The sequence below is a fragment of the Stegostoma tigrinum genome, chromosome 25, assembly GCF_030684315.1.
Source record: "Stegostoma tigrinum isolate sSteTig4 chromosome 25, sSteTig4.hap1, whole genome shotgun sequence".
NCBI lineage: Eukaryota > Metazoa > Chordata > Chondrichthyes > Orectolobiformes > Stegostomatidae > Stegostoma > Stegostoma tigrinum.
In genome coordinates this window covers 51,669,429-51,685,349 of record NC_081378.1, presented here as the reverse complement: position 1 = coordinate 51,685,349, position 15,921 = coordinate 51,669,429, and the positions used below count along the sequence as shown (strand labels likewise).

The 15,921-nt window shown below is 42.4% G+C and overlaps 1 protein-coding gene across 7 annotated transcripts in view; it reads left to right on the top strand.

The window, feature by feature from the left end:
* Positions 1–15,921, top strand: part of cdk17 (cyclin dependent kinase 17) — a 266,197-nt gene that overhangs the window by 121,722 nt on the left and 128,554 nt on the right. For all 7 annotated transcript variants that reach the window (XM_048554109.2, XM_048554111.2, XM_048554106.2 and 4 more), the window contains one exon: positions 9,451–9,576. In XM_048554109.2, the coding sequence (XP_048410066.1) occupies positions 9,451–9,576 (126 nt within the window). The remainder of the gene's footprint in view (positions 1–9,450; positions 9,577–15,921) is intronic.

Genomic DNA, 15,921 nt, shown 5'->3' with positions numbered 1-15,921 from the left:
GACAGAATTGAAACAATAGAAAATCAAAATAGCTGAGCAGATCTTGCGAGAAGACGCTTGCTGTCTTGCCCAGGATCCATCAGCCAGGATCATAGCAAATCACAACTTGTTCAGTTGCTAATCATGTAATATTTTGACAATGGAAAAATCTCTCTTCATCCCTATTCCTCCTCTTTCTCCAAGTAGAATTACATTGATGACTGCTTCAGGTAGATCTACAAATGCATCATGGTGAAAGGTGACAAATACAATGATGGAAATAACATAAAGAAAAGGGTTTTATGGGGTAGTAAAAGATAAATAAGTTACGGTATCTAAGCAAATAAATTTACCATTAGTGCTGGAGAAAACTAAGAATTTTTTACTCATTCACTATTGATAAGTAATAGTTTAGGAAGGGAAAGAATAAAAGTCATTTATTTCCAAAACAAATTTCGAAACGAGAAACTTAAGAATCTGGGAATTGCTAGGTGAAACCAGACCAACACTGTTTCTTGGATAGTACGAAATGCAGATGCTGGAGAATCTGAGATAACAAGGTGTAGAGCTGGATGAACACAACAGGCCAAGCAGCATCAGAGGACTAGGGTCTAGGACTGAAACGTCAGCTTTCCTGCTCCTCGTCTGCTTGGCGTGCTGCGTTCATCCAGCTCTGCACCTTGCTATCTCAACACTGTTTCTTGCTTAGTTTAGCACTTGCCCATTGCAATAGGGGATTGCCAGCATACCTTTATTTTTAATAATAACCCACACACAGTCTTGAAAATGTTTGAAGCAAAGTTCCCAAATGATAAATAATAGTCCTTCAACAGTCTTCGATTCACAAAATACAACCACACAGTATTAATCACGTTAGTCAAAAAAAAGGATAAAATACTGCAAACACAGAAATACAGACATACAATTGATGCGTTGCACGTCTGAGGATCTGTGGTCATCACACAATTAGTAATGCATCTCTCGTGCGTACAGAATGTCTACATAAGTAATAATTCCTGCATCCTTTTTGTTCCTCATTGTCATTACATGCTGGATGTTTTGCTATAGAAAATACTCTCATACACCTATACCTTGCTGAAGCGGCAAAATAAATCCTACTCTTCACAATTCCTTGTTCTTCAAGGTCCGAGTGAAGTATTTAGATCAAACCTGAGACTATTGATGGAGGACCTGGCCGCCCAACATGGAGGAAATATTGTTAATTTCAGAATTAAATAAGCCATTTTATAACTTCCACATTTATTTTTCATATCTGTGTAACATTTTGTATTACATTGGTTCCAGTTTTAGTACTGGAATGTAGAACAAAAATAATGGCTTAAATACGTGTAAAGAAATTTAGCATAATTGGTTCCTGTAACAATTCGAAGTGGTGGTAAACATGAATGTATTTGTTCAATTGTCTGCAAGTTAATTATGTGCATTAATAATTTGCGACTTTAAGCAATTGTTCATATTTGAATCGATTTCTTTAGCTGCAGAGGTGCTCTTGCTAACTGTTCAGGAGGAGTCTTTACTGCCCTCATGTGGTTAATTTTAACTTAAACTGTAGGCTTGTGATATTTTTCTCCTTCCTGTGAATGAGATGATGCAGGAAGTGGAGTTAAAGAACATAGAACATAGAAAAGTACAGCACAGTACAGGCCCTTCGGCCCACGATGCTGTGCCGTGGAATAATCCTAATCCAAAAACAAAATAACCTAACCTACATTCCCTTCAATTCACAACTGTCCATGTGCATGTCCAGCAGTCTCTTAAATGTCACTAATGACTCCGCTTCCACGACTGCCACTGTCAAACTATTTCATGTGCTCACAACTCTCTGGGTGAAGAACCTCCCTCTGATGTCTCCTCTATACCTTTCTCCTAACATCTTAAAATGATGACCCCTCGTGGCAGTCAATCCTGCCCTGGCGAAAAGTCTCTGGCTATCGACTCTATCCATGCCTCTCATTACCTTGTACACCTCCATCAGGTCACCTCTCTTCCTCCTTCTCTCCAGAGAGAAAAGTCCGAGCTTAGTCAAGCTCTTCTCATAAGACAAGCCCTCCAGTCCTGGCAGCATTGTGGTAAACCTCCTTTGCACCCTTTCCAAAGCCTCCACATCTTTCCTATAATAGGGCAACCAAAACTGGACACAATATTCCAAGTGTGGTCTCACCAGGGTTTTGTAGAGCTGCAGCATAACCTCGCGGCTCTTAAACTCGATCCCCCTGTTAATGAAAGCCAAAACACCATATGCTTTCTTAACAACCTTATCCACCTGCGTGGCAACTTTGAGGGAACTATGTACTTGAACACCAAGATCCCGCTGTTCCTCCACATTGCCGAGAATCCTGCCTTTAATCCTATATTCAGCATTTTTAAGTTCGACCTTCCAAAATGCATCACTTCGCATTTATCCAGGTTGAACTCCATCTGCCATTTCTCAGCCCAGCTCTGCATTCTGTCAATGTCTTGCTGATGCCTGCAATAGCCCTCAATACTATCAACGACACCTCCAACTTTTGTGTCATCAGCAAACATACTAACCCACCCCTCAACTTCCTCATCCAAGTCATTTATATACAAAGAGCAGAGGCCCAAGAACAGAGCCCTGCGGGACACCACTCAGCACTGACCTCCAGGCAGAATACTTACCATCTACCACCACTTTCTGCCTCCTGTTAGCCAACCAGTTCTGAATCCAGACAGCCAAATCACCCTGTATCCCATACCTCCTGACTTTATGAATGAGCATGCCGTGGTGAACCTTATCAAATGCCTTGCTGAAGTCCATGTACACCACAATCACTGCTCGACCCTCATCGACCTGTCTTGTGACTTCCTCAAAGAACTCACTAAGATTTGAAAGGCATGACCTGCCCCTCACAAAGCCATGCTGACTCCCTTTAATCACGCTATGCTTTTCGAAATTGTCATAAATCCTATCCCTCAGAATTCTTTCCAAAACCTTGCTGACCACAGTAAGACTGACTGGTCTGTAATTTCCAGGGATTTCCCTATTCCCTTTCTTGAAAAGTGGAACAACATTTGCCTCCCTCCAATCTTCCAGTACGACTCCCGTGGAGACTGAGGAAGCAAAGATATTCGCCAGCGGCTTAGCAACCTCCTTTCTCGCTTCCCGGAGCAACCTAGGATAAATCTGGTCTGGCCCTGGGGACTTATCAATCTTAATGTTTGCCAAAATTTCCAGCACATCAACTTCCTCAATCTTGATCTGTTCAAGCCTGTTTTCCTGCTCCTCAAAGTTTTCATTCACAACAAGGTCCCTTTCCTTAGTGAAAACCGAAGCAAAAAAACTCATTTAGGGCTTCCCCTATCTGCTCAGACTCCACGCACAAGTTCCCTACGCTATCCCTGATTGGTCCTACCTTCTCCCTGATCATTCTCTTATTCCTCACGTATGAGTAAAATGCCTTTGGGTTCTCCCTAATCCTTCCTGCCAAGCCTTTTTTGTGCCCCCTCCTGGCCCTCCTCAGTCCACTTTTGAGCTCCTTCCGAGCAAGCCTGTAATCCTCTAAAGCTGTGCTAGACCCTTGCTTCCTCCACCTTACGTACGCTACCTCTTTCTTTTTGACGAGAAGCACCTCTGTACCCGTCATCCAAGGCTCCTTAATCTTACCCCTTCTTACCTGTCACAGAGGAACAAATTTATACGTCACTCGCAACAACTGCTCCTTCAACAGCCTCCACATGTCTGCTGTGCCCTTTCTGTGGAATAATTGCTCCCAATCTGTACTTCCCAACTCCTGTCTGATAGCGTCATAGTTTCCTTTACCCCAGTTAAATATCTTCCCCTGGTAACTGCTCCTTTCCCTTTCCATGGCTATGGTAAATGTGAGACTATTGTGGTCACTGTCGCCAAAGTGTTCTCCCACCACAAGATCTGACACCTGTCCTGGCTCATTGTCGAGCACCAAATCCAAAATGGCCTCCCCCCTCGTCGGCCTGTCCACATACTGAGTAAGGAAACCCTCCTGAACACACCTGACAAAAACGGCTCCGTCCAAAGCACAGTGGCTCAATGGTTAGCTCTGCTGCCTCACAGCAGCAGAGACCCGGGTTTGATTCGAGCCTCAGGCGATTATCTGTGTGGAGTTTGCACATTGTCCCTGTGTCTGTGTGGGTTTCCTTTAGTTTCCACCCACAGTCCAAAGATGTGCAGGCTAGGTGGGTTGGCCATGCTAAACTGCCCATAGTGTTCAAGGATGTGTAGTTTGGGTGGGTTATAAGGGAATGGGTCTGGGTGGGATGTTCTGGTGTTGACCCTCTGTCTGGCTCTCTCGCTCTCCGTCCCTCCCGCTCTTTGCTTTTGACCCAAAATGGATTATCTGGTCCTTTTCGGCATTAAAGTTTGTGGGATCTTGCTGTGCACCAATCGTTCGATATGGTTCCTCCACTTCGAAAGCTGTTCATTGGCTGTCGAACACATTCAGACATACTCGGGTGATGAAGGGCCCTAAACAGTACAGGTTCTTTCACTCACAACTTCTTTGAGTCAAGATCTGAAGGAAAATATGTTGGTGGGCTGTGGGACAGTGCGGTTGGTGGGGTGGGGAGTGGAGGGTCGGGTGCAGGCAGGGAAAGGAATGTTAGAGGCTGAGACGAGGTTTAACAGCGGTTAGGTTCGTTGACTTCCAGATTTAACTGCAGTCTGTTGGGCTTCATGTATGTAACCCTCAGAAAAGGCAGGCTGATGATTTAGATGTTTTAATAGGCATTCTGAGTAATTTTTAAACCACGGTTTTCAGTATTAACTGTGGGTGTATGTGTTTCTGAGATGGAACCCACCAGTGAAAGCAAGCACAATGTCATTGGTGGGGCCATTTTCTTATGCAATTCCCTTTGAGAGTGCTCCAGAGCTGGCCATATTTCAACTTGAGCTATTCCACGACTCTGAACTCCACTCAAAATTGGGAAAACCAACGAAGATGTGTTATCCACAAAAAGCAGAACAAACCCACTCCTGCTAATGACTGCCCCTTCAGCTCACTGTCAATCATCAGTAAAGTGATGGAAGGTGACGTCAACAGTGCTATCCTGCAGCACCTGCTCAGTGACGCCCAGTTTAGGTTCCAACAGATCCATTCAGCTCCTGATCTCCTTACAGCCTTGGTTCAAACATAGACAAAAGGGGTCAATTCCAGATTCTATTTCTCAACATTCCTTTTCCCACAGGTTGTAATGGGATTAAAGGCCTGTCAATATGTTTTGGGTGTTGGTTAGGGGATAAATAATTACCTCTATGCTGGGGAAAACTCAGCTTCAAAATGAAATCTTTCATGTATCCTGAGGACAAAGGGTGTGGCCTCGGCTGAATGCTACAGCGAAGAACTAGGCTGTTATGGCAGTGCAGGATAATAAAGTGTGAAGCTGGATGAACACAGCAGGCCAAGCAGCATCCCAGGAGCACAAAAGCCGACGCCTCGGGCCCAGACCCCCCATCAGAGGTGGGTTTAGGTGGGATGCTCTTCAGAGGCAGTGTGGACTCAATGGGCCAAATGGCCTGCTTCCACACTGTAGGAATTCTACATATTTGGAGTGCCAGCCTGGATTACAACCCTCTCTGATGAAGGGTCTAGCCCCAAAACGCCAGCCCCCATGCTCCCGAGATGCTGCCCGGCCTGCTGCGCTCATCCAACCCCACACCACATTATCTTGGATTCTCCAGCATCTGCAGTTCCCATTATCTCTCATGGCAGTGCAGCTGTCCCTCAGTAGCACTGCTGCCTCACAGAGCTCAGGAGCTGGGTTCGATGCCAACCTTGGGTGACTGTCTGTGTGGAGTTTGCACCTGCTCAATGGCTGCTTAGGTTTCTTCCAACAGCCTAAAGATGTGCAAATTAGGTGGATTGGCTGTGCTAAATTGCCCATAGTGTCCAGGGATGTGCAGGTTAGGTAGATTAGCCAAGGGAAATGCAGGGTTACAGGGACGGGTTGGGTTTAGGTGGGATGCTCTTCAGAGGCGGTGTGGACTCAATGGGCCAAATGGCCTGCTTCCACACTGTAGGAATTCTACATACTTTAAGTGCCAGCCTGGATTACAAACTTAAGGGAGTTAATTATAAGAACAAAATAGCTAGGGCCCACCTGAATTCAACCATCCATCAGTTTCTCTCTCCCCATTTATAGCATCCTGTGACATTTTTACATGAGTCCAAGGTCCTAATTTCTACAACACTATCTGATATTTAGCAGTAACCTGCCACTGAAACTAAATTTAGCTTCCACCAGGACCATTTGACACTTGAACTTAGTACACTTTTGGAGCAAAATTTAATAAAAAGAGCTGAGCACTGGAGATGAGGTGGGAACGATGCCTTGACATCAAGGCTACATTTGGCTCAGCACATGGCATCAAAGTGCTTGAGTAAAATTAAAAGTCATTGAAATTTGGGAAAATCTCTCTCGTAGTTAGTCATGTGTGGCTTTGACTGCCAATCATTTCAACCCCAGGACATCATTGCAGGATTTCCTTAGGACAGTGTTCAAGGCCTGAACATTTTTACCTGCTTCATCATTGCAAAATGACACGAGGGGCAACTTTTTTTTTTACACACAGGGTGGTTCATATATGGAATGAACTTGGAGTCATACAATACAGAAACAGACCTTTTGGTCCAAGTCGTCCATGCCGACCGGATATCCAATATAAATCTAGTCTTGTTTACTATTATTTGGCCTATATTCCCCTAAACTCTTCCCATTCATATACCTGTCCAGATGCCTTTTAAATGTTGTAATCATACCAGCCTTCACCACATTCTCTGGTGGCTCAGTCCATACATGCACCACCTTTTGCGTGAAAAAGTTGCCTCTTAGGTCCCTTTTATATCTTTCCTCTCTCACCTTAAACCTATGCCCTCTAGTTTTGGATTTTCTCACCCTGGCAAAAAGACCTTGCTTATTTACCCTATCCGTGCCCCACATGATTTTGTAAACCTCTATAAGGTCATCCCTACACCTCTCCCCATCTCAAACCAATCCTGGCAACATTCCCAGAAATCTTTTCTGAACCCTCTCTAGTTTCACAACATAGTTCCCTATAGGAGGGAGATCAGAATTGCACACAGTATTCCAAATGTGGCTGAACTCATGTCCTGTACAGCTGCAACATGACCTCCTGACTCTTATACTTAATGCACTAACAAATAAAGATAAGCTTACTAAGCACTACCCTCACCATCCCAGCTACCTATCACTCCAAGGAACTATGAAATTGCACTCCAAAGTCTCTTTGCCCTCGGTATCTTCCTCCTCCTCATTTCCACTGTCCAGCCTGCTACCTTGTAGTGACACCAACATAAGTGGTGTAAAACCATCTGGACCTCTAACATTGATGTCTATGCTTTCAGCATCCTGCACCACTTGAGGTGGGGCTAAGGCCAGGGACGTTGTTAAATGGATATCCACCGCCACCAGATGCTGCTGTGTCCAGGGTCAACAGAAAACCTAGTCTTCATTCTCCGGGAGTAGGGCTTGATCTTCAGTCATTGGTTTCTTCGCTTCGGGCCCTCCAACCTCCATCCATTGCTCATTCTGGTTGTCATCAATCATGCTATCATTAGGCACTGGCTTTGACAGATTTTTCATCCCCACTGCATCCTGCCCCACAGCAACTGTGCTCAGGACCTTAGCATTAAGTGAATAAGTCATGCCCCGATTTGCCTTAACAAAATGCAACATCTCGTATTTATCTAAATTAAACTCCATCTGCCACTTCTTGACCCATTGGCCCATCTGATCAAGATCCTTTTGTACTCTGAATTAACCACCATTGCTGTCCACTACACTTACAATTTTTAGTGTCATCTGCAAACTTACTAACCATGCATCCTATGTTCAAATCCATATCATTGTATAAATGATAAAAGCTAGTGGACGCAGCACCGATCCTTGTGACACACTGCTAGTCACAGGCCTCAAGACTGAAAAGCAGCCCTCCTCCACCACCATCCTCTGTCTTCTACCTCTGAGCCACTTCTGTATCCACATAGCTAGTTCTTCTTGTGTTCTGTGTGACCTATTCTTGCTAACCAGTCCACCATGAGGAACCTTTTTGAATGCCTTACTGAAATCCAAATAGATCACATCCACCACTGTGCCCTCATCAGTCCTCTTCCAGAAGATGTGGTGGATGTGGATACAGTTGCAATGTTTAAAAGACATTTGGGTAAGTATATGAATAAGAAATGTTTGGAGGGATGCAGGCCAAGCGCAGGTCTGTGGAACTAATTTAGTTTGGGTTTGTGATCGGCATGGACTGGTTGGATGAAGAGTCTGTTTCCATGTTGTATGAGTCTGACTCTAAACACTTAACTGGGACAGTGACATAAATATTGTCACCCAAAACCAAACAAGCCAGACGCTAAGATTTCTGCAGTGAATAATTCCTTTCTCAAAGCCTGTCTAGCACCTACAAGCCTCAAGTCAGGTGCACAGCGGAATACTCCCTGCTTTCCTAGATGAGTCCAGCTCCAACATAACACAAGCAGGTTGATACCATCCAGGATATTGCTGCATTTGATTGCACAACAATAACCCTCCAGGTGATCATTTTCAAATCTGTGATCTGTACCACATAAAAGAAAGTGTATAGGAGACAAATGGGAACACCACCACCTACAAGTTCCCAGCCAAGCCCCTCACAATCCTAACTTTGAACTATATTGCCTTTCAAAATATATTGTCACTGAGCCAAATGCATGAAACTCAATTCAAACAGTGCTGAGTGTAACTACGCCACAAATACTGCAGTGGTCCAAGAATGTGGCTCACCACCAACTTTCTAAGGACAATTAAGAATGAACTGAAAATGTTAAACTTGCCAATGACATTCATATTTTAAGAATGAATAACTGGGCAGCCTATGGCAAGTAACTTTCATCCAGATTCTCCAAAATAATTGCACCATTTATAAAGCAAAAGTCAGGAACTTGATGGAGAAGTCTTCACTTCTGTTCCAGCAGCTGTCGAAACTCGGCTCCATCCAGGACAAACAAACTCTTTTGATGGCTGTCTTTTGATTTCCAGTGCACAGGATGACGCCGTACAACATGTATAAGATGCACTGTGGTAATTCACCAAACTTTGATAGCACTTTCCAAACTTGTGACCATCAGACACATGAAAATATCACCACCTACAAATCTCACTCCCAATTCACACACATTCCTGCCTTAAAATTATTTCACTGGTCATTTTAACTTTGTCAAACTCCTGGAAAAGCTGACCAACCATTAACTGCTGAAGTTTACAGGTGATTTCACCAAAGGGTCATCATGTAGCTGAGGAAGAGAAAGGGCCGAAAATAGATCCTTTGGGTCTGTAGGTGAATACATAGAAAAATAATTGCTAAGCTGTTTAGGTGTGACGGGTTGTGACTCTGAATTTGGATGGCTTGCTGGAAGTTTGGACCAATGATTTGTTTTCTTTTCCTCCTTTCAGGATGTCAATAAAAGGTTGTCACTGCCTGCAGATATTAGATTACCTGATGGATATTTGGAAAAACTGCAGATGAGCAGTCCACCTTTTGATCAGCCTATGAGTAGAAGATCCCGCAGAGCTTCTCTAGTGAGTTTTGGTTGCCAGTTATCGTATTTTCTGCATTCTAATATGAAATTTGTTTCATTTTGACCTCTTGTTTGAATCCTGGATTCTGTCTATCTTCCAGTGATTCTAGAAAAATTTATTGTAAAATTGCTCAATTTGTTTATTCCTGTGTATACACACTGTTTGTTATTTGCAATAATCATATGTCCTTTTGCAATCTCTCAAAATCTGTTGAACAGAAGCTTCCAACTTTTCACAATTCGTTGGAAGAGTAGACTGGAAAGTACAAACACAGCCGTAGTTTGATATCTCTTTCTGTGCTGGAGAGTTGATACAGTGGTAATTGGTGATTGAGAATAGCCCCTTCTACCCCTGTTGTAAGAAAAGGAAAACATCCACAATCTTGCCTGCAAACATTTTGTCTGGTTACCCCCTTCATTTATGTAAATGTACCATGTGTAGAAACATGATCTGCAATAAATCTACAGAAATGATTTGTAGTTCCAAAAGAGGGTTGATTTTCCTTTTCTATTACAAACAGAAAAAAATGCCAGAATTCCATTATGCTGGGGCTTTAGCCTTCATACGCATGACTGGGTGCGGTGGTGACTAAGTACACAGATGCATGAAGGCCTGTCTTGAGCAAGGGGAGAATGTGAATTGAATTGAGAGAAGTGATGATGCAAAACACTGTGTGTAATTTTCCAGCTGTGTGAAGAAGTGTGAATGTGGCAATTAAAGAATTCTCATAAAAGTGAGTTTGGAGTTTCTGGGTTGTGCTTTGAGATGAAAGGATCTTTAAAGGCACAGCTAGCCACCTTGATTTTGGAGCATTAACTAGGGCTTGATCACAATTCTATTAGTTCAAAAATGGTACAAAAAAGGATAAGCCTTCCATAAAAGTTTTATTAGGAGGAAGGCAAACTTTCAAACTATGTGACATAACTTTCAACCATTGATTGGAGTACTGTTTGCGGTAAAAGTACATCTGACAAGTGGGAGGCATTCAAGAATATGGTGATGATAGTTCAGAGGCATTTTGTTCCTGTTAGAGCAAAGGGTAAGACTGGTAAGATTAAGGAACTGTGGATGAATAAAAACACTAAGGTTCTAGTCAACAATTAAAGAGGTTTTTTTTAAAGGTATACACAACTGGGGTCAATTAAATCTTCTTAAGAAAAATATCAGGTAACGGCAGGATTCAGAGAGTAATGGTGGAGGATTGCTGTTCAGACTAGAGGCCTATGACCATTACTGTTCCACAGGGATCGGTTCACAATGTACACAAGGGATACGTGATAGCATTGGCAAATAAAGTTAAGGATATTCCAAACAGATTCTACAAATACATTAAGAGCAAGAGGGTAACTAGAGAGAGGGTAGGGACTCTTACAGATCAAGGAGATCGTCTTTGTTTTGACCCCAGGAGATGGGAGAGATACTAAATGAATATTTCACATCAGATTTTGCTGTGGAGAAAGAATCGGAGTCTAGAGAATGCAGAGAAATAAACTTTGTTTTAGAAAGGTCATATTACAGAAGAGGATGTTCAGGAGGTCTTTGAGAATATAAAGGTAAATAAATCTCCCAAGACCTGATCTATTGAATCCCAAAATGTTGAGGGAAGTAAGGGAGGAAATTACGAGACCCTTGCAGAAATATTTGCATCATCCATAATTATGGGTGAGGTGCCTGATGACTGGAGGGTGGTTAATGCTGTACCTTTGCTTAAGAAATATAGTAAGGAGACACTGGGAAACCACAGACCTGTGAGTGTAATTTCAATTGTTGGAGGTGATTATAAAAGATAGGATTTATAAGCAGTTAGAGAGGCAAAAGTTGATTAGGGATAGTCAGCATGGTTTTGACAGAAAAAAGTAGTGTCTCACAAACTTGATTGAGTTTTGTGAGGAAATTATCAAAAAGATTGATGGCAGAACAGTAGACATTGTTTATTTGGATTTTAGTAATGCCTTCGACAAGGTTCTGCATGGTAGACTAATTAATAAAGTTAGATCACATGGGATTCATGGTGAGCTTGCCAATTGAATACGTAATTGGGTAACGGCAGGATTCAGAGAGTAATGGTGGAGGATTGCTGTTCAGACCAGAGGCCTATGACCATTACTGTTCCACAGGGATCGGTTCTAGACCGTCTTTTCTTTGTCATTACATAAATGATTTGGATCAGAATATAGAAGACATGGTTAGTACGTTTGCGGATGACACCAAACTTGGTGGCATAGGAGATGGTGAAGAAGGTTTTCTAAGATTACAAAGGGAACTTGATCAAATGAGTCATGGGGTGAAAAATGGAAGATGGAGTTCAATCTGGATACATGTGAGGTGTTGCATTTTCATGCATCAGACAAGGGTAGGGCTTATGTATTAATGGTAGGGGCCTTGAGTAGTGTTGTAGAACAGAAGGACCTAGGGATGAAAGTATATAATTCCTTAAAGTCTGCATCACACATAGTCAGGGTGGTTAAAAAAGGTGCTTGGCTTTCTTGCCTTCATTGTGCAGTCCTTTTGAGTACAGGAGCTGGGACATAACGTTGAAGTTGTACAGGATATTGGTGAGGCTTCTTCTGGAATATTGTGTCCAGTTCTGTTTGCCCAGTTATAGGAAGGATATTATCAAGCTGTTGAGGGTACAGAAGGTTTGAATCATGTAAGAAAGGCTGGAAAGCCTGGGACTTTTTTCACTGGAGCATAGGAGGTTGAGAGGTGACCTGATAGAAGTTTATAAAATAATGAGAGGTATACGTAGAATTGATCGTAGTTGTCTTTTCCCTAAGATAGGGAATTTCAAAACTAGGGAACACATTTTTAAGGTGAGAGGAGAGAAATTTAAAAAAGACATAAGGCAAATTCTCTAGAATGTGATTCATGTGTGGAATAAACTGCCTGAGGCAGTGGTGGATGTGGATATGATTACATTTAAAAGACATTTGGATAGATACATGAACAGGAAAGATTTGAAGGGATATGGACCAGGTACAGGCGGGTGGGACTAGTTTAGTTTGAGATTATATTCGGCATAGACTGGTTGGACCAAAGGGCCTGTTTCTGTGCTATATGACTCTGACTGTATTGTGTTATTAATCTTTAGAGTTATTCAACACACTGTCATTGGCAGCAATTTGCTTCCTTGCAGAAGTAGCAGTTGTTAGGCAGAAATTCCGTATCATTTTTAGACTACTGCAAAAAAATTTTGCAGTTGCTGTTTTGTTAATAAGCATGAAATCCAAGGCAGCGATCCTGCCACAAACAGCATTTAAATTAACTGAAACCAGAAATGCTGCTTCATTCTGGTGCATACAAAATGTGTATCACAGAATAGCCACTGCATTGGAAAAGTTTGAGGAACAGGATCAATCCCAATATAACAAAGTGTGGAGCTGGATGAACAGAGCAGGCCAAGCGGCATCTTAGGAGCACAAAAGCTGACGTTTCGGGCCTAGACCCATCTTCAGAAAAAATCTCAATCCCTATATCTCTTGCTCGTCCCTCTGGATAAACTTTCAGTTTGAAATATCAATCAGAAAATTGCAACAATGTTAAGGAACACACCTGTTTCATCCATAAGGCATTCCCGCCTGGATTTTAAACTGTGGGGTCCATTGAGATGGATTGCCTCACTTCCGGTTTTCCCTTGGCAATTACTTTGGCGATAACTGGTTCTCCATGGGTCCCTTAAAAGTTCTATATGTAACCAGTGTAATGCATCGGTGCTTGAAGTTCCCTGCCCATTGGCAGCCACGGTGACGTTGAATCTTCCTTTTATTTAGCATCCATTTCTGTAATTTCCGCTGCTGTTAAAATTTCTACTTGCAAAATCATAATTTGAAAATTTGAAATAAAAGCAAAGTTCTGGAAATACAGATGTCAACATAAACGTACGAACAGCTGAATGAGAAGCAGCAGTTCCATTTAGTCTCCATGTGTATGAGAGGAAACAGGAGTAGACTACCAGCCCACCGTGCCTGTCTACCCACAATTATGATTATGGTTGATCTTTGACGTCAACTCCACTTTCCCATCCACTTTCTAAATCTATTTTTTCCTGCAAGATCAAGATTCTGAATATGTCAGTCTGAAAAATGTTTGATGTCAAAACACCCACACTCTTGGGGGTAAAATATTCCAAAACTTTTCTCCTCATCTCATAATTATCTACACCTTATCTTGAGTCTGTGCTTTATGTTCTAGATTCCCCCACCAAGGGTAACAACTGCCAGCTGTTTATAATCAATAGTAAGGATTTAAATAAAATGACAGTTTTTGATGATCACCGCCTTTCAGAATTGTATATTGTTCAGTGAGATTGCCTCTCATTCTTTTAAATTCCAGAGAGCATAGGCCCAGTTTACTCGGCATGTCAACATATTTGAGGTCAGCCAGGGTAAACTTCACAGAATATGAGTTCCCTGATTATGGCTGTTAACCTGGTCCAATCAGGGACCCCTAGCAGACAGATGTAAACAGGATTGTCAGAGGTTCTGTTCTCACTGAGATCTGTTTCTGAGAAATTCAGACTTGCATCAAGTACTATGCATGTATAAGTAAAGGATGACTTGGTGATGGGCTACCGGCCTCTGAAAAGTTATTTCAGTGGCGATGAGAGAAAAAATACGCTCTTCAAGAAATTTGCATCACAGTAGTCGTCTTTGAGTTGTGGTAAGCATTTCTGACATTATGCCGTTATTTGGGAATCTTGACTCCTTCAGGCCTACAGGTGAAGGAATACGTTATTTTTTCCGGGCAAATGACATTGGGGCAGATGAAAAGCAGCAAGTAATTCTCCTGTCAACAAATGGACCCACAGCGTTTACAGTTATTAGGAGCCGTACTTTCCCAGAGACACCAGATACAAAAAACCTTTCAAGAGTTGACGTATTTAGCCAGGGAATATTATGATCCCAAGTTGCCTGTAATTCTGAGATGCTATCGGTTTTACTCAACTGTTCGAGAACTAGAGGAGTCTATACCAGGATTTTTGATGAGGTTAAGATAACTGGCAGAGGCATGTGACCTTAGTTTAACCCTTAATGAGATGCTGAGAGACCATTTAGTATGTGGGATTAATGATGTAACCAAGCAAAAGTGCCTACTAGCTGAAGTCCACTGGATTTCAAAAAAGCATTGCAGGAAGTTTTATAATTAGGAAATGTGGCAAGTGGAGCATATGAGTTACAGGGTATGCCAGTGAAAGTGAACACTCTCACCAGGCTGACTCAACCTGGGGGACACCACTTGAATGAAGGCACTTGAGGATCCTCACTTAGTCCCTCTGTCCAGGATATTCCCTATAGGTCAGCCTGCAGCAAAATGCCAAAACAAGGCCAAGCTTCGGTCAAATGGTTAAAATGTTCTTCAGGATCCGGGCTGGCAAACCATTGTAGTTACTGCTTGTGTGCGGACTCAGAGCAGCAAATGAGTCCCACAAGACCTAAACTGAATAAGAGAACTCATAGGCAGATATCCAGGCGAGTGCATACAATGGGAAGCCCACTAGCCTGTGGTTTGGAATAGTTAAATTGCATAGCAACATCTAAATCAGAACCAATCAAAATAAATGTCTGGCTGAATGGTCACCCAGTTTTAATTCAGGTTATTTCCGGCACAGCTGTATCAGTGATTGCAGAACAAGTCTTTAACAAAATTCGCTCTGGACTCCAACATTTAAGTTAATGTAAGACCTTGGCTAGATTGAGAACCTTTCCTGAGAAACCTTTACAGATTAAGGGCACAACTTTGATTCCAGTCTCATATGTGAAGCAATTGGTTCATTTACCACGAATTGTGATAAAAGGCTGGGGCCAGAGTCTGATGGAGCGAAATAGGGTGAGAAAGATTCATCTTGATTGCTGAACGTTTTTCAGTTAGAAAATGGCTGCTTGAGTGAAGTTCTAATTAAATACACGGAAGATTTTCAGGAACATTTAGGGATTACCAAAGGAGCCAAAGCCACCTTGCATGTTAACCAGGAAGTTTCCATGACTCTGCAAGGTCCACCCAGTGCCATTTGTCTTATGTGCAATAGTAGAGGGAGAAATTAGGAGGTGAGAAGACAAGGGGATTATCAAACCAGTCCAGTTTGCAGAATGGGCACACTGGCTGTATCACTTATGAAGTGCAACAGGTTGGTTCACCATTGTGGGGATTTTAAATAATTGATAAACCACTTCTCGCAGCGGGATAAATACTTAATCCTTTCCACAGAGGACTTGTACGCGCAGCTAGCAGGGGTAGGGGAGATGCAGGGATGCTATTCTGGGCGTAAGCCATGCGTACCTGCAATTGCAATTAGATGAGGATTCCCAGAAGTATGCTACAGTTAATACCCATAAGGATTTGGACCAA